The sequence below is a fragment of the Embiotoca jacksoni genome, unplaced genomic scaffold (assembly GCF_022577435.1).
Source record: "Embiotoca jacksoni isolate LCO1_2020_lvr unplaced genomic scaffold, fEmbJac1.0.p SCAF_5, whole genome shotgun sequence".
In the NCBI taxonomy this organism is placed as follows: domain Eukaryota; kingdom Metazoa; phylum Chordata; class Actinopteri; family Embiotocidae; genus Embiotoca; species Embiotoca jacksoni.
The window spans coordinates 14,383,483-14,401,485 of NW_027185403.1; the positions used below are offsets into that span (position 1 = coordinate 14,383,483).

General features: G+C 39.2%; 2 protein-coding genes across 2 annotated transcripts in view; one reads left to right on the top strand and one right to left on the bottom strand.

Moving 5' to 3' along the window:
- The window catches only part of ctnna1 (catenin (cadherin-associated protein), alpha 1), a 75,443-nt gene that overhangs the window by 25,465 nt on the left and 31,975 nt on the right, over positions 1-18,003 (top strand). The window contains exons 8-9 of the mRNA XM_069170889.1: positions 14,605-14,685; positions 15,000-15,152. Coding sequence (XP_069026990.1) covers positions 14,605-14,685; positions 15,000-15,152 — 234 coding nt within the window. The remainder of the gene's footprint in view (positions 1-14,604; positions 14,686-14,999; positions 15,153-18,003) is intronic.
- lrrtm2 (leucine rich repeat transmembrane neuronal 2) lies at positions 4,349-10,419 on the bottom strand. Its single transcript, XM_069170977.1, has 2 exons — positions 9,785-10,419; positions 4,349-9,109 (listed from the first exon to the last, which is right to left on the bottom strand). The coding sequence occupies exons 1-2, from the start codon at positions 9,786-9,788 to the stop codon at positions 7,473-7,475; spliced, it is 1,641 nt and encodes a 546-aa protein (XP_069027078.1). The 5' UTR covers positions 9,789-10,419; the 3' UTR covers positions 4,349-7,472.

Below are 18,003 nucleotides of genomic sequence, written 5' to 3' on the forward strand. Positions count from 1 at the left end.
CTTGATGCTAAATGATTTCATTGACAAGTACGGCAATGTTTGTCGCTATAGATTAATATATGTATATTCCTTTAGAATAATATTTGATCTTGCTGGTCTTTTGACCTTCACCCATGTCACATTTTTGGCCACTTGAAGGCAGGGGAAATTAGTTGTAAGTACAAGTGACTGATTATTTCCTGTTAGGGGCCAACAGTTGCTTATATACTCATAGCAAACGTTGTTGTTGTTGCTGTTGCTGCTGCTGCTGCTGCCGCCGCCGCCGGTGGTTAGAGTGAATCAAAATGGTGATCTGCAAAGCCCTAAAACCTAAACAATGACCTGAAAGATGCAATTAAGTGCAGTCAGATGGTCCTTCCCTGTGGGTTAGTTATGTTCTTAGCAGCACTGTAATCCATTAAATGCACAAATCAATATAATCAACAAAAGCATTTTTGTGCTGAATGTAATTAAACCTTTCAAGTCTGTTTTCTTTGCTTGTTAAGTCTGATAGGAAATTGTCCTTAGCCAGTCGTGCAAATACTGTTAAAATGACAACTAGAATATGTATTATTTGTTTGCAGGTGTGTTAAATGAGAGAATTACATTGGTTTGAAGGTGATAAATACAAAGTCAGCATGTATTGAGCTGTGATAAATGTGTCTCACTAGAAGGCAAACAGCATCTATAAATACAACATGTACACACATTTACACAGAACCTCCATTTTAGTAAGTCCCTTGGTTTTTATCAGACATGCCACTGACCCTGACAACAGGAAATTACTGTGTTCACAGCTCTGATATTAAATGTCAAAGTAGAATCGGTATTGCTTTACTGCATTAAATTATTAAGCAACATTAAATTATGCATATTTATTATGTTTTTTCCAGTATGGTGCATTCAACACATACTCAATACAAATGTGCATTTTGTTATAACATTTACGAAGGATCCAGGGCCTACCTAAAGATATATTCAGCAAAATCACATGAAGACTGTCATAACTATAAAAGCACTCGCAGGGTGAAGTTGTTGTGAAATGGAGCTGTTGAGCTGTCACTGTTGCTTAGAGCAAGTGATTACATTAATGTACTTTAATTAATGGTGTATCACAAAATACACAATTTGCGTCTCTGCCTTACTTATAACTATTCCTTTCTGGGTAGGATGCAGCATTGACAGACGCACCATCTTGAGTGCTGGAATTTCTCTTAATGGCTACGTTTTAACTGAGTCGATTTATCATGACAACGGAAACAAAACCTTAAACACAGCTAAATAACAGAAATCTGTGGTTTTGACAGCCGATCTGGTCGATTGAGCCACGAGCTGGTAGAACAGCAATTCTGCTCTCTAATTGCCTTATTCATTTTAGAATCAAAATATTTACGCTCAAATGTTAGTTTGCATAATTTCTACCCGCCTGCACTTTGTAGCATTAAACTTAAAAGTTGTGTTAATTTGCTGTCTGTTAGTCCTGAATATAGTACTTGGATTAACACCTTTTGAATTGCTTATTAGCAACTGCAGTTGCGTTTTCTGTAGACTTTTTTTGTTTTTTTTGTTTTGTTTTTGAGGTGTTTAGCAATTGTTTTGTGAAGGGTGAATCTATCGACGATCAAAAAAAAATGTCATGAAGTTCTTTTCTGTATGTGTGAAGTTGCTATCATTTCAGAAAGATTTAACTAGAAAATACCATATTCTGCACTCTTGTTCATGAATACTGCAACCCCTCTATTGTTTGTACTTGGACCCACCAACGATATCCTTGTAAAATGGCTTGCAATTTTCTGAGCAACAAATACATTAGGGAGGTATTCGCTGATTCGAGTCCAGATCAATATCTCCTTCTTCGTAAGCATTTTCTAGATGTATTGGGGGCCTCATAATGAACACCTGGAGTATACATGGGCTCCGAGTCCTTGAACCCTGCAGACTTCTGAGGCCATGCAGTCAGACTCCTCAGTTTAGTGCCTCCCCCACTTGGGCACACTGCAGGTTAATTACTGCAGCTTACTTTCTGTAGACTTCATCAGAAAAGAGCAGGTAAAATTGAAGTGGCTCTTACAGTGGGATAGCCATGTTGTACTATATTCCTTTTACAATGTTTTCATCTTTCGAAACGACTTGACACACGCTAGGTTGCGTTCAGTAAAGTTTACGTCTCGAGTTAAATTGTTTACCAGAAAAATGCGATCTGAAGTCTTTAACAGAAACATATTCTTTCCTTTGAACACATTAAACTTGTCATGTAAACTGACTAATCATTTGGAGACAAGTGCTTTATAGATTTCTGGATAGAGTCGAGTTTCAGTCCCCAGTTTGATCAGAGTCATGCAATATTTAGAAACTGCCTTGGTTAGTTTGTGTCTGAACACGTGGTAAAACACCACCAAAGTCACACAATAACACAAACTTATTAAAGTAAAATGATTATTTCTGTCAAGGGAGTCTGGTGGCTTTGAAGAGAGCGATATAACAGCACAGCTCCAAAATGGGAAAGGGCTTTTTGACTGCAAGGTAAAGCAGTGAACCAATCATCCAACTCGTGGGTCTCTACGGTTTCTCTTGAGCTGGGAAAGCACCTGCCCTGAAGTAAAAGCTAAAAAAAAAAAACATCCCCCGAAGAACTCTGATGGTTCTCATTCCTGCAGCGCTGACACAAAATAGATGTCCAAACTTCTCCAACTGTTCTTAAGAACTGTGAAAAAGTTCCTTGTGGTAACTGTTTGCGAAATTGGCCACACCTTAGCTTCAAAATGCTTAGCAAAATGAGACCAAATTATCACAGATCAAAATTAGAATGATTAAAACTGAGATAAAACTTGAATACATTTTCATCAAAAGACTATGATTAAAACGGGTACCACAGTTTTAATCCGCTAAAGCTAAAATAAAATAGTCCAGTGTTATAGGTCAGATCCATTAATTAGTTCACAAGCTGCTCTCAGTCTCCATTAGATGTCATATCTATATATTGTCTCATTAAAAAAAAGAAAAAGAAAAAAAAGTCTCCTGCCGATAAAAACAAACAGGTAACATGTAGATTTTGTTTCTCTTCCTGCGACTCATCAATGTCAACATAAGTCTCCCTCACTGGCGTCAGAACTTTACATTATAATAAAGAATTGACAGTGGGGGAGAGTAAGATCAAATGTGTGCTCTATTTATGAATATGTCTACACATGTATGCAAAATATAGAGCTTCTGTGACATTCCTGGTGAATATGACTAACCTTCAGTTTGTATGCAAGTGTTGCCTGGTAGAATTTGTGGATTGTTTCTAACATGCATACAATTGACTGAGGGTGAAACCCAAAGTTGAGTCTGGAGATAGTTTGTTCTGTGTCCGCTTTGTTAAACGTCGGTATAAAGCCAGCTTTTTAAATATGTATTTTTTTTACCACTCCTTAATCCAAAACTCAATATGCAATCAATGTGTTCTGCATAATGTTTAATTTACTTCTGAGATTACTAATCTGTAGGTATTACTGCACTTGCCTTGCAATAATAAAATCTAATAAATGTAGTTTTAATTTGTTAAAACCTTAAGTTATTTAAAAGGTCTAAAAATGATGATGCCCCGATGTCAATGTAAACTGGTCAATTTGTCTGAGGTGCTGCAGTTAATATTATTCTGCAACCCTTTTACATTATCTCAGGCCTTATCCATGGAAGGAAATACAGGTTTTATTGTATAGTCAGCGTATTGATTATTCATTTGTGTCATTTATTAGGTTAAAAAAACAAAAACATTTACTCCTTCTGTCTTCTCAAATGTGAGAATGTATAACTTTTTTCTGTTTTAAAATCATAATTTAAAAACCTTCAATTTCACAACTTGATTCGGGGTTATTGAAACTTGTGTTGGGCATTTGTCAATATTTTCTTACATTTAATGAACTAAATGGTGATCCAATTAGTAAAACAAAAAAATTGAGAATGTAGTTGACTATTAAAATCTGTATCAGATAACTGCAAACAGCATAGATTACTCTGTTAAATCATGACCACGTTCAGATCCCTCAAAACACGGCATCACTCAGCCTTAAGCTTCTTTATATCGTATAACCCAGAAACATGAATTTACATAGCAACATAATTTAAATTTCTGTGTCATCAACTTGTAAATTCAGTGCTCAAGTCATTTTGTTCACCTGCATTAGTGGAAGGGAACTGGACTCAAATTAATTCTTTATCCTTCGGTGCTTTAAACTGTATATTAGAAATGTTTTAAAATTGCCACATGGGGTTTTCATTATATAATCATGCATGTCAACCTCCAGGGTTGGATTTGATTTAGTTTGCTCATGGAGTTTTGCAAACTCAAGATTTATACATTGAATCAAAAGGTAATAAAAGTCCAAACCAAGTTGTGGGCAGCCATCAGTTAGCAAACACATTGTAAATTATAACCATTTTATTTAAAAAATATATGTTTTGAGGGGACAATGTTTTTTTCTTTTCAGTTTGGCACATCTTATCCACTATACAGATATGAAATTGTACATATTACAATACAAAAGGAAAATGGGAAGAGAAAAGCATTCATTTTGCACAAAGAGTTTGGGTAAGAGAGAGGGGATTGGTTCACTTTTTTTTTTTTTTTTTTAATTTTTAGGCAGGGTGGGGACAAGGGCTTGAGGATGACAAGAGGAAACAAAAACAGTTTACAAAGAGCCAGAGTGCAAAGGGATGCATATTTCTACAAATTTTGTGGATTTTCAGTCACTTGGTACAACCGTAGTCTTAAACAGTGAAATGTCAAATGATTGAAAGAACTTTATAGGAATTCCATATACAGCCCCATTCTTGGTGTTAACGAAAATGAGGTCTTTCCATAATGTTTGCTGAATGACACTAAGAAATATTGAACTCAATTTTGACTTTTGTACATGCAAGACAGATTAGAAGGGCAATAGTAAAAGCAGTGCGAAGCTGGAAGAAAACTAAATTAGAAAGTGGAGGAACTTGGCTTTGGAAATAAGATCAGTGTATGCAATGTTTTCCATTGGATTCAAACATGAAGTGTAACAGTTTTTGGTTTCACCTAAGCACTTCCTTAAATTGTTGTAGGCATCCTATGAGCATGTTCGGAGACACGTTGACACAAGCATTCATTGAGAAGTTTGAAGCCAGATTTTGACGAGCTCAACACAGAGACGAAGCTACAAATAATACCTCCTTCCTACTTCCTGAAGGCATCAGCCAATGAAGTCCATCCTAATTGCTCAAAACCACAGATCCCACTTTAAAGTTGATCATGGATGTCCAGATGATTCTGGTCATCCTAATTGGTGACTTTGATAAACATAATTAGAAGGTGGAAAATGATAAATTGTTGGGAATATAATGACATGTCATATTCTGGTTTCCAATGTTAAGAATTTGACTTTAATTCTTCTGTGTTCAAACATTGGATGGCTGATCAGTTGACTAAATGTGTTGCTGCCGTGTGGTCAGTGTGCATTTCAAGCCCAAGGTGCAGGGTTATTCAGTCGCTCCATCCTCTGCTACCTTTACTTGGCCAGAAGGACGTTCATTGGTTTTCATAAAATAAAGAGTTGGCCCTCTCCATCGTCCCATCAATTCTTCTCAATCCCTCTCTCTTTCGCCCTGCCCCCACTACCAAATTGAACACAAAGAAGTGCGAAGCTGCGGCAGCAGCTTTAGTCTGATGCTAATGCACATCCTCTCCCTGCTGCATACAAATGTGTCCTGACCCAAGCTTGCTGTTTGCTTATCACTGGATCTTCATTTGCTCTCAGGGTATTAACCGCAGTTTAACTTGACACTTGCGAGTGCTAACCCAGCAACACTTATGATATTTATTTTCACCATAAATGCATTTTCAAGACTAAAAACAAGAACAGTGTGTTAAAATAAAAGGTTCAGTGATGTTTTTGGGTGGTGCAGAGGATGATTGTACGAGAACTATTTTTGAGTGGTTGAACACCTAAATGTTGCTGGATCACTGGAGTGGGTGACAGAATATTAGATTCTTTTTGCCTTGCCTTAATTGGTTCAATCTTGAGCCTGTCAGTCCTGATTAGTGTGTAAGCTGTAAAGAGCATGGGCTGCTGGGAAAGGTTTTATTTTCAGACGGAAATGCTCTCCTATGTGGCATTTGCACTGTTCATTACCCTCTCACTTGCCACCCTCACACCTCACTAGCGTGTGTGTATATTGATTTATGAGTATTATAGCAAATCAGAAGGTTGCACTTAACTAGGTTAAGCTGTTGGAAATGCTATAGTCACAGTTTGTATGGCATTTGGTAACCAAAGAATCCATGTGCAGATCAGTGAACATTTGAAGGTCTAATATTCTGATCTGCGTGTCTGAGGTGAGGTGGTGATCCACGAGTTTCTACGAAGCAGTGTAGTATACTGGAGATTAACCACAGGTGATCAATGCTCCATGCATCCCACAGGTGGAGAATTTATTTGTGGTGGTTGGCCCTCATGAGCAGGAGCTCCAACATCCAACAATTTAAGTCAGCTACAAAGCAGCCTTGTATTTACGAGCTAATGTCAGATTAAGGAGGTCATTTCTCCAATCCATATAATTGATCATAAATTCTCCATTCTCAGTACACAAGTTTAGTTGCATTTCCACACCGAAGACATTTTTGGAAGCAATCCAATTTTCTAAAACCAAAAAAAATAATCTCTTTTGGCTATGGGCAGCTATTTTTTTGTGTTTTGCCACCCAAATGTTGTCTTCACACCGAGAGCCTTTTGATCTGATGGACGATTATTGATTTGTCGAATTAACTCAGGTCTGATTTGGAGAAAGTAATACCATTAGTGTGTACTGAATAGAATTTCAGGATTTATCTCTCCCCAAAAGAGGATTTCTCTTTATTTGTAGCATAATAACAATAATGACATTTATTTTACAGCTATAATTCAGAAGTTGAGTTTGGTCTTGGTTCTCTTTAATGTATCATAGTTCTCTCAAAACAATGAAACCGTAAAACAAAAACATTCTGACAAGTGATCCAGTTCATTTGCCCAAGTGATTGAGTGACTGGCTTACAGTGCCTGTGGTGCAGTTAGAAACATGATATCAAATATTTACTTTTTTTTTTTTTTTTTTTTAAAGAAATAGGACATAAATCACATTTCTTCACTTAATGTATTCTGTTAGCAGAGGGCCATTTGGCGAAGTAGTTTCTCTGTGCTGCAGAATATAGACAGTGTGGAGACAAATCTCACAGTTTACAATTTTCTTCTTTAAAATGATTGCCCCTGCCTGATATGAACAACCTTGCATTCATAGAAAAATAAATTTGTGACTATCTCTACATCGTCCCTAAACTGTCCAACCTCTGTCATTGTAGCAGTCAACATTTCTCACATATTCTCAAATCTCACTCGTAGAAATTATGCTTTTTACATAAACTGGAAAACAAATCAAAAAAGCAAACCCTGTATCATCTGAAATGGTCAAATGACAAACCATATGCTCTAGGAATAAATAAGAGTTCATACTTCACACTCTTTGTAAGGCAGTTGCTGACACTTGCACTGCCCGTAGCCGTTGATGATCACGAGTGCTCCTTCTTCATGGCTGGGCTCGTACTCATTATAGGGTACCTGTGTAGCGAGGTCTGCCATAGGCTGTCGCTGCTGGGTCCTCATCTGTCTGCGGTTCTGAATAGCCGAACAGTGGCGTATCCGGCGCAGGGTGGGAGGGCAGCACTTCCGTGAGATAAACACAACGAAAATGATGAAAAAGAATGAAAATAGGAGGGCCATAGTTCCAATGATAACCCTATGAGTCATAACAGTGTTGTCCGTAGCTGAGAAGTCATCTGTTACAGCTGCCTCTTCCAATGGAGCGGTCGTTGCTTGAGCAGTGCGTTGTGTTTGTGTTGTGGTTGACGTGGTAGTGACCGTGGTAAAGCTCCCAAAATCCTCTGCATAGTCCTGTGTGGGGGTCGGCTGCATAATTCCAAACAAGGAGCTTGTCATGTCTGCAGCTGTCGTAGCGTCTGTGGTCGTACTGACGGTCTGAACAACCGGCGCTGAAAAATTCTGGCAAAGCTGGAATCCATAAACAGCATCGAGTATCTCCTCACCTTGGGCATACTCAGGACTGTGGCAGAGAATGGAATGTTCCCACCTTCCCTTGAAGGTGCTTAGCCAAGTTGCCAGAGAGCAAATCCTTTTGGTACATTCCCAAAGGTTGCTTGACAGCCCAATGGTACCCAGAGACTGCCACATATCCATAACTTGGGGATCCAGGCTGCTTAGTTTGTTGTTATCCAACAGCAAATTCTTTAAATTAGGCAGCGTTTGAAACACATCAGGTGTCAGGACACGGATTTCATTTCCTGTGAGGTCCAGCTTCTCCAAAGTGGTCCAGGTCCATTCCATGCCACATGTCAGGTTGCTGATCTTATTCCATTGCAGATATAGAAACTGGAGGGCAACAAGGCGAGGGAAATGGGCCAAGTTAATCTTGGTCAGCTGATTGTGCTCCAAGTGGAGCTCTTTAAGCTTAATGAGCCCAGCAAATCCATTCCGGGCCAGGCTCCGTAGACGGTTGCTGCTCAGGCCCAGATATTCCAGGCTGCGGCAGTCCCAGAATGCCCGAACAGGTGTGGTGCGAAGTAAATTGGAGCGAAGGTGGAGTATCTGGAGTTTCCTCAGACCGTGAAACAGTTCTGGTTCCAATGCAGTCATCTGATTGAAAGACAGGTCCAGTATCTGTAGATTGATGAGGTGGATGAAGGTTGTGTTGGGCAACTTGGTGATACGATTGGAGCTCAGATTGAGGTCCTTCAGTTTATAGAGCCCTTGAAAGGCGTCCTCTTGTACCGTGGTAATCTGGTTGTGGTCTAGATGTAGCCAGGTGAGCTGGCTGAAGCCATAGAACTGATCAGGGCTGAGCTCAGTGATGCTGTTATGGCGTAGTGACAACCCCAGGGCTCCCTTGTCCACACCGTCTGGGGGTGCCTTCAGCCCCTGGGTGTCGCAGTAGAACTGCAGGTCCTCACAGCGGCATTTTTGAGGGCAGGTTGTGCACGATGCAGGAGACAGCAGGCACGCTAGGAGCATGCTGATCACACACACAGCCGCTGGTGCAGGTCCCACCAATGGCCACCTTGAATGGAAACCTGGGTGGGTTCAAAGACATAAAAATTAACTGGGACGGGAAAGGTAATCTCTGCAGAGCATTTATAAGTAATTCATAGTGGTGATTGGGCTGTCTTTCCTATACATGTATCACTTCAGATATTTCACATTTGCTACTTCCTAATGTATGTAAACATGATACATTTGAGCTCAGGTTCAATGGAGATGTCTTTTAGTCCGGCATCTAACGATCAGTGACACGCATGAGCTGGACTTTCCGTCATCTACCCAACTATTTATATTTAGCATATTTGGTCCACATTTTGTGCTGTGCAGTTTGGCTTTGATAGAAATGTCTTCCTCAATTGCTGTCTATCATTTGTCGGCTATGGCTGTATGTTTTTTTTTTTTCGCCATATTTAACCAGCTCAAACATGCGGTCATCTCTTAAAAAAAAAAAATAGCAATAATAATAATAATAATCAATAGATTTTTTTCATCCTGAACTCTTTTTCATCTGATGAGAGGTGCTCTGTAAAAATGAAATGCTATTTAAAATGTAGATCTTTCCAAGTCGTGTGTCGGTCATGAAGGGAAATTGAAAGACCTTTGCAGTAAATAGACGAGGCACAAGAGCTTTTAGTCCTCAGCCTCCCTCACTCTTACTTGTGTTCTCTATTCATGGTCAGACGTGCCATATAAAGGGGCTAACTTACCCATTCTTTTGTGCACATCGGAGGCTGCATTCAACTGTCCTTTTCCGCAGACTCTTGGAGCAACCAGATGGAAGAAAAATCCAAAGGGAAAAAGCCCTTTTGAGTGAGCACAAAAGGAATCGGCTTCTTTGGAAATAAAGCAATTTTGAACCCACCCAATTGAAACAAAATATGAAATTCCATGTCCCAAGATGACGTTAATTCCAGTTGTTTTGCGCGAGTCCTTTAAAATCCAGGATCAGAGAAGAGGTCGTATCTTTTTCCTTCAACCCACGAATCCTTGAAACAGATATTTATATATTTTTTTAAGTTGATCAGTTGCATCCAGAGCGACTCCAGCGAACAGACCTCCCCCCCTCCCTTTTTCTTCCTTTTCTTTTTTTTACCCTTTTGTTTCCCTTCCACCGCAATGATGTCAGGTCAGATGGTTAATTGAAGCTCAAGCATTTCTCTTTCATGGATGTGGTCCTCCAACCTTAACTTGTTGATGGCAGCCAGAGATCCTGCTTCCGACGCCGGCTCAGCCTCAGCATAGCTTCTGCAGAGCTGTGAGCGCAGCGCTCGTCTGCTAGCTGAGACGCAGGGAGAGAGAAAAAAAGCAGAGCAGGGAGTCGGGGATGTTATTCTGTGCTTTTTGTTGCAGCCACTCACTGCTACAGAGTGGTGGCAGCCTGGCGTCGATCATCACTACTGTTTCTCTCTCTCTTTTTCTCTCCCACACACACAAACACCCTCTCACTCTCTTGCTCAGTCACTTGCTCTCTGCTTCATACACAGTGCCTGTGCACCTTAGTCTTCCTCCACCTCCCTCTCGCATCCCCCTTCCCTCCCACTGGCTCGTCACCATCGGAATATTGATATCTTGAACGTGTTGCGGCAGCTTGCTGTTGAAATTGACCACAGCTGTAAATCTTCGCCTCGCCTTGCTGTTGTTCTGCAGCCACTATGAATGAATGTATACGAGAGACATAAACAAAATAGCGAAACAAAGTGCAGTTAGTAACTTGTGGCTCTAGACAATACAATCACGAGCAAGGTGTGCTGCATTGCCTCATCCCAGTGTGTGTACCACGGCAGCGCTAACGTAGGATGTCTGGCTTATATTCATAATTTACATATCTCGAGTGCAGTGCTTTAATTTTTGAGGCATGCGATGTATGGCTAGCGGCTCTGAAGTTAAATTAGGCTCGCTTTTAAAATGTAATAGACGAGGCTCAATACCTGCTTGATGGTGTGAAATGCAAGGTGAGATCAAAGTAACGAAAGTGCTGTGAACAGGATTTCCTTTCTGACTGTGAGCAAATGGTTTTGTGTTGTGGTTTTGTAAAAAGAAAGCTACATTTCAGAAGCATTTAGACTGCTAAACAGAATGCCATGTCCGTAGATAATTTCTAATCCCTATAGTCTTTAATTATTTAATGTCTGTTGAGATGGGTTTGAGGGTAAAAGCTGCCTCACTAGATAGAAGAAAAAGTATAAAGCACGGATACTATCGCTCCATCACCTTTTGTTTTACTCGGGCATCTGTTACTTGAACGCACCCTCAGGTTCCTGCAGCCTGCCACTCTCCTCCTTGCTTTGTACGAATGTATTAATCTCATTACTCTGAATTTACTTGATGTGGGTTTGAAATCTTGTTGTATCCTTTTCAGACAAACAAATTTAATGAGTGCAATAAAAGAAGAGGGAATACAATTTCCATTCTGTTCTTTGGCAGCAGATGACAGTGAAAAAGTTAAAAGAGTAACCAAAACAAATGTACTATTTCTCATAATTAAATGTTTTTTACGTCGCAGAACTAACTTCACAAAGGCACTAAACTTCACACAGAATTTGAACATTACTATTACAATTTTTATTACTCCCTCATTAATTTCAATTCCCAGGCTTTAAAACAACTGACTTTCCAGGTACATTGACCTGCATGCTAATATTAAACTCCACATGTATTGTGGTAGAGTACATCTCCCACTTGTACTCTTCTACAAAATGTGAGGAAGGAACCTTTGCATGATATATTCCCTCTGTCTGTTTGCTGGCTTTTCATTTGGGATTCAGGATGTTTGAGAAGCAAATTCTAATTAATGGACATACAATTAACCAAACTTGGTGAAATATTGAAAAGCAATATTGTTGAGCTCTGTGATTTGACACTTGGCAATTTTTTAAAGAATCCAGCAGGCTGGTGGTTTTGTAGAAAAGGATGTTCCTAAAACTGTCCTGAAGGAGACGGATTGAGACTCACCTGAGTATCATAAAAGATGCCGCAGAGAAACTGCCTCTATAATGAGCACCCGGAGAAGTGTTTCAGAACCCTCTGGTGTGGAAATGAAATATAGGCTAGGCCTGAATGAAATAGGATTGAAAGACTTGGGGCCGAGCAGGCTAAAGCCCTAGCACAGTTCTGCATCCAGCCAGCAAAAAAAAAAAAATCACAGTGGATTAGTGCTCTTGGCGCTCCCTGGCCCCTAACTCTGTGCACAACCCCCCCAAAGGGCAGTGGGGGATGGAGTAGGTCAGTGCCACCACCATCCATGGAGCTGTGTTGCAGTTGATTCAAGCATTGAGGGTCATGAAGAGCCCCGAGTCAAACTGGTTCTCTGACTTTACATTGATGCCGTCGCCTGGTCTTGTAATTCTACTCTAATTTTATGATTCTTTGGTATTAGTGCATCTCTCACTCGGTCTTTCTCTTTCTTACTCTATCGCTCCATCCTTCCTTAAAGTTTTAGATTGTTAACTTATGCCTGAGCAGCTTGAGGAATGTGACTGAACATCTCTCTGCTCTCAGTGGGGTGCTGTGGTTAGGGCTTTGACTACTGTGTCACGCTTAGCTGAGTGACTACTGCCTATAGTGTTGTGATGGTACTGTACATCATTTACACAGTTAACCATGTGTAGGAAATTGTAACCTTTTAATCAACACACATTCTACTTGAAGATGAGGATAACTAGACGTGAGGGGAAGAGCTTAGACTATTATTTTTAGTGTTGCTTTACATTAGTGCTCAGCCGTCGTCAAAGGCTTTTTTCAGTTGCTTTTTATTCATGAGCAAACAATATATCCATCTCCACACTGATGTGGATAGATTTGAATACTTATATATTGCCTTTATAGTTGTGGCTTTCCACAAGAAACGCTGTCCAACCTCCCATTTCCTTCCCAAAAATTGATATTGAGGAAAATACTGGCCTCACCCCATAATGTTTGATGGGGAGGGGAGGGGGGAGGGGGGGGTAGATTGTTTTGAGAATGTTACTTAGCATTTCTGATTTTTCCAAACATGGTCAAAGAGCTATTGTTTTTTTTTGCAAGTGTGTTACAAAGTCACCTCTACCACACTACCCAATCCAGTCCCTACTTGTTTCGGAACAGTGTTTCCAGTTTTCACAGTTGTGTAGCTGATGTTTGCCTTTTCAGACCGCAGAGACAAATAGCTTCTTATAATACACAATGACAAATTATTTGTGTATCACCTGATTAAAAATTTGAGAACACCAAATCAAACATTTTTAGTGTTAGAAAATCAAATTCTGCTTGTCACTTATTCAATTTTCAGAATTATAAACATTACAGAAACTAAAGTTAGTGATGAAAATAAAGCAATTTCTTCATGTTTGACAGCTCAATAGTTCCGCATCAAAAAACTAGCCTGCATGCCATGCTGCTTTAAATAGTTTACTGTAATATTGAACAGTGCTCTGTACAGCATCCATGAGGAGAGCTGTGGTGGCAGAAGGCTTTGGACAGGATTTGGATAGCCGTTCCTGATCCATGCATGAATACAATTTTGGATTTAAATGCAGTTTGCAACCAACTGCAACACTTAGACGGTTGCGGGGCTCATGAAATATTGCACTGATATACTGCAAATCAATTGTTTTTGAAACCAACTCGGTGCCTTTTACCAACGCATGCTTTCATTGTGTGTTTATAATTAATTGATAGTGTTGAACTCTGTTGTGGGCTCAGTGGATCACTCGCGATGCTGCGAGTTAAAAAGTGATTCCAGTGTTTATGGGAGGGTAATGTGGTGCTTTTGACAGCTGGTCTATGTAGAGTAGAATTGTTTACAATAAATAAAAGGATGGAAAACGGATCGCACTGGATGTCTGCAGTACGATTTACAGATCACTGATTACAGGTTCTCACTGGAACATATTTTTATACAAATGAATGAATGTTTTTATTTGTCTCGTCATTTACATGACCCATTTCTCATGGAATTATTCACACACATTCATCAACAACAAACCAAAAATGCCGCAATGTATACTCTTAGAAATAGTCCGGATTTTTTTTTTGTTGCTTTTTTCTTTATAACCGACTTGTTTTTTTTTTTTTTTTTCTTTACTGTAATCATTTGCAAAACATTCTTTTTAGAGAAACTAAAGCAGAGACAGAAAATAAGTCCGATCAAGCAAGTATTGTTGAATGATGTTAAAACATTTGTAGTCATCGGACTACTCTATCAATCTAAAACAGTTACAGATAAAGAGAGAAACTAAGGAAGAGGGAACAAGAGTGGGCTAAAGAGAAAGCATTTTGAGAGAGATATGACTTGAAACTACGAACATTCCTATTATGTGCAGATTCTAAAGCCGCATTATGTCTGCAGATTTGTTCCTTTTTGCCTTTTTTCACTCCAGTCCACAGGCTGTTCAATCTTTTCACGTTGGGACACAGATAGATTTAATTCAATCTGATCCTTGGGCTTATCAGGATGTGTGTCACATGAGCATCCGCAACAAATTTGTTGGAAATGTAGCTGTCACTGCACTATACTTCTCACTAATTCCTTTCATTGTTCATGTTTCAGGCAGGAAGGAAGGACAAGAGTGATGCTCTGAACACAGCCATCGACAGGATGACGAAGAAGACGAGAGACCTTCGCAGACAGGTTTGTTTTTTTCTGCAAGGTTGAATTTTATGTTTTTTTTCCACTGTCTTCAACTCGTCCGTAACCTCAGTGCTTGTGCTCACTGAACTTTTCGTGTCAAAAAAGATCACCACCAAAACAAATATTTTATCTGTAGCTCAGATAGATGACTTGCAATCCTTTTGAAGCTGATGTCTGCCTTCTGTATAAAGTGAAGGTGTAGTGTGCAGTCAGGTCAGCAAGCTGTGTTTTGAGAAATCAGTACATATACAGAGGTTTTGCACAGGGGTATGTATTATTTTTAACAGCGCCTTTTCTTCTTATTCATTCAACAGCTGCGTAAAGCTGTGATGGACCATGTCTCTGACTCTTTCCTCGAGACCAACGTTCCCCTCCTGGTCCTCATCGAAGCTGCCAAGAATGGCAATGAGAAAGAAGTCAAGGAATATGCACAGGTGTTTCGTGAGCATGCCAACAAGCTGATCGAGGTAATGTAAGATTTTCAGTGCTTTCACACTCCAAACCTGATCTGACCCAAATACAGAACATTCAGATTTTTCCTTTCCATCCTATCAGTATTGGAAATTTGAACTTAGCTTAAAGAAAGCATCTGTCTTCATCCAGCTTCTCCGTTTCTTTCAGTGGTTCTGTCCTCAGAGATACCCTTGTCATACAATTTTGAGATCATTTTCCCCTAATGAAAACAGAGCTTTTTTCTTTTGCGGCTGTTCTTGTTCTGTCTGTCTGTCTGTCTGTCTGTCTGTCTGTCTGTCTGGCACACACACACAAGCATTCAGAAAAAAAAAAAGTTGAAATTAGCTGTATTTATTGTGACGCATCAGACCTTTCCAACATAAGATTGGTGTTTCTGTTATCCATAATTCATTATGGTTTTTAAAATGTACTCCATTAGCCCAGTTGAAACATCCATACTTCCAGTGGTGCCGTTTAGAACAACTATACAAATATTTTATTTCTGACATGATAGAAAAAAACCTCTTCAGAAATACATCTTGAAGACGATAACCTGGCTCTTACCCAGAGGAGTATTTTTTGGGGGGAGTAGTGACTAGGCTTTTTATCTCCAGTTCTGTATGCATGGCAACAAGACAGCAGATGTAAGGGACAAAGCAATATGATAGACTGGGATAGACAACAAGCAAAGACAAACACCAGCTGTACTCATTTGGGGTCTTTCCTTCAGTTTTTGTAAGGCCTGTGTTTGAACACCATATGCTGGCATTTGAAAGTGACTTCTCCCTGTGGGCAAATGGAGATGAGTGTAGCTGGATCAGTAAATTCAGCCAAAGCAGGGCAACAGACACTTTGACCAGGGATACTGCTGAAGAATCAGAGGGAAAAGAGGACCACACTGGGAAGTATAACCTCAAGTAGCTCGTGAAGGCCAGAGTGTCAAATGTGGCATTCGAGCAGGACATTTGAGGACTTTGTTAATATTTCTGCTTATAACACTTTGATGGAATATCTGAAGGAACAGAACGCACAGCTTTGGTTAAAAGTTACTCATGTTACAGATGAAGTTCATTAAATAAAAAAAAAATTTTCCGGATAAAAATGCAGCTGGATATAATGGAGTTACTCTCAATGAACTGGAAGACCTTAGTCTATAAATATTTATGCTGTGTGATGTCCATTTTAGCATAGAAGATGTAGCCCTTGAAATCTCTTGCTATCATGACTTCAACCAGAATATTTTACTTCAACATTCTCCATGTCTGTAAAGTGGAACTGAACTGCTACTTTGGTGTTATTATTACTAAAATATTCATCAGCAATATGTTAATTGGCAAAGATAGTTAAATATTCAAGAAGAACCACTGAATAACATGCCAGCAATTGGATAAACTTAACTTCTGACTTCTAAATATGATGAAAAACTGTTTTGCTTACCCATTTTAAGTTGTAACTAAACCTAGGGAAAATAACAAAACAAAACACATCATGCTGATAGTCAAGTTATACGTATTTGGAAAGCATGGTTGAAACCAAACCTGCTGGGTAGCTCAGTTTAAAGGTAACTACAAAGTTTTAACCAATAAAACTTGGATCATTTATATCTTGCATGTTTAGTAGCACATGCTGTGCTGCAAACTATGTATTCACAAAAAAAAAATTCAAAAACACCTTTACCCTCTTTTTTTCAATTAAAAGTGTGTGTGTTCCTCTTCAAAAAAGTGTTAGAAGCACAGTCAGTTGACATTTCTTTGCTATATTAAAGCACAACTAGACTATAAATAATTAATGAACACATTTAATGTAATGACAGAAAGGGCATGGATGGAGACAACTGAATTAATTCAAAGTTATGTTCAGTGTGATTATTAGAGGTGGAAAGATCGCATCCATAGGTAATGTAGAGACAGGAACTTATGCCAAATTAAATTGGAACTCAATTGAAGGTAGGGCTGGGTGATATGGACAATATCAAAATCAAGACCAAATACCTCCATACTAATACTGCAGAGATGATTAATGATGTTTTAACAACGTATTTACACAATACGATTTTGGAAAAATAATCATCAGTAATGTGGATATAAGGACTTGGTGTGGGTAACGGCAAGTAACAGAGCTACTCCAACAGTTTTCAGAAAATGACATTGCTTTACTGAATGCAGCCTTTAAAACCATGAAAACACAACATCTGTGCCATATTATATCTAACATCTGAGATGATGTCTAGTATCATATCACAATATTCATATAATATTCATATGCTCTTTTGCCCTATTTAAAGTATTTTTGTTGCCTTACATTTGTAAAAATATAGTTCATTGTATTGAGGATATTATCGATGTTTATAAACATAATGTTTCATTTTGTCACTTTAGATTAACTCCTTTTTCAGCACTATTGGTGATTGGCAAAAGAACACAGTCATGCATTGTATGAGTTTTCAGCAAAAAGCCTTCCTGTAGAGCAAGTCAACATTAGTGCAGTGTTCTGAGTGGTAGCTAATTCACAGTCGAAGTTGGCTTTCACCTCTTGACTGAAAATGGTTGACATTTCCCAGCAAATGCATTGTCCAAAGAATGTATTGAACTGTACAGTAAGCTGTTCTGAAAAAGAGCCTCTGCCAAACACCATAGATGTAAATGGATGGAGGTGAAACGTACCAACCTGTTTTGTTCTTTATCACAAAGAATGAAAATGGTGTAAATGCAGTATGTCTTCTGTTCAGTGGTAGGAACGGCAGCGCCACCAATCTCAGGTTCTGTTTGTATGACATCATGAGTTGTGCAAGTGTAGGCTGCCCTAAGGCTAATGGTCCATTAGTTCACACACATTTGTTTGAAAGCCACATTGTGACGGACCCAT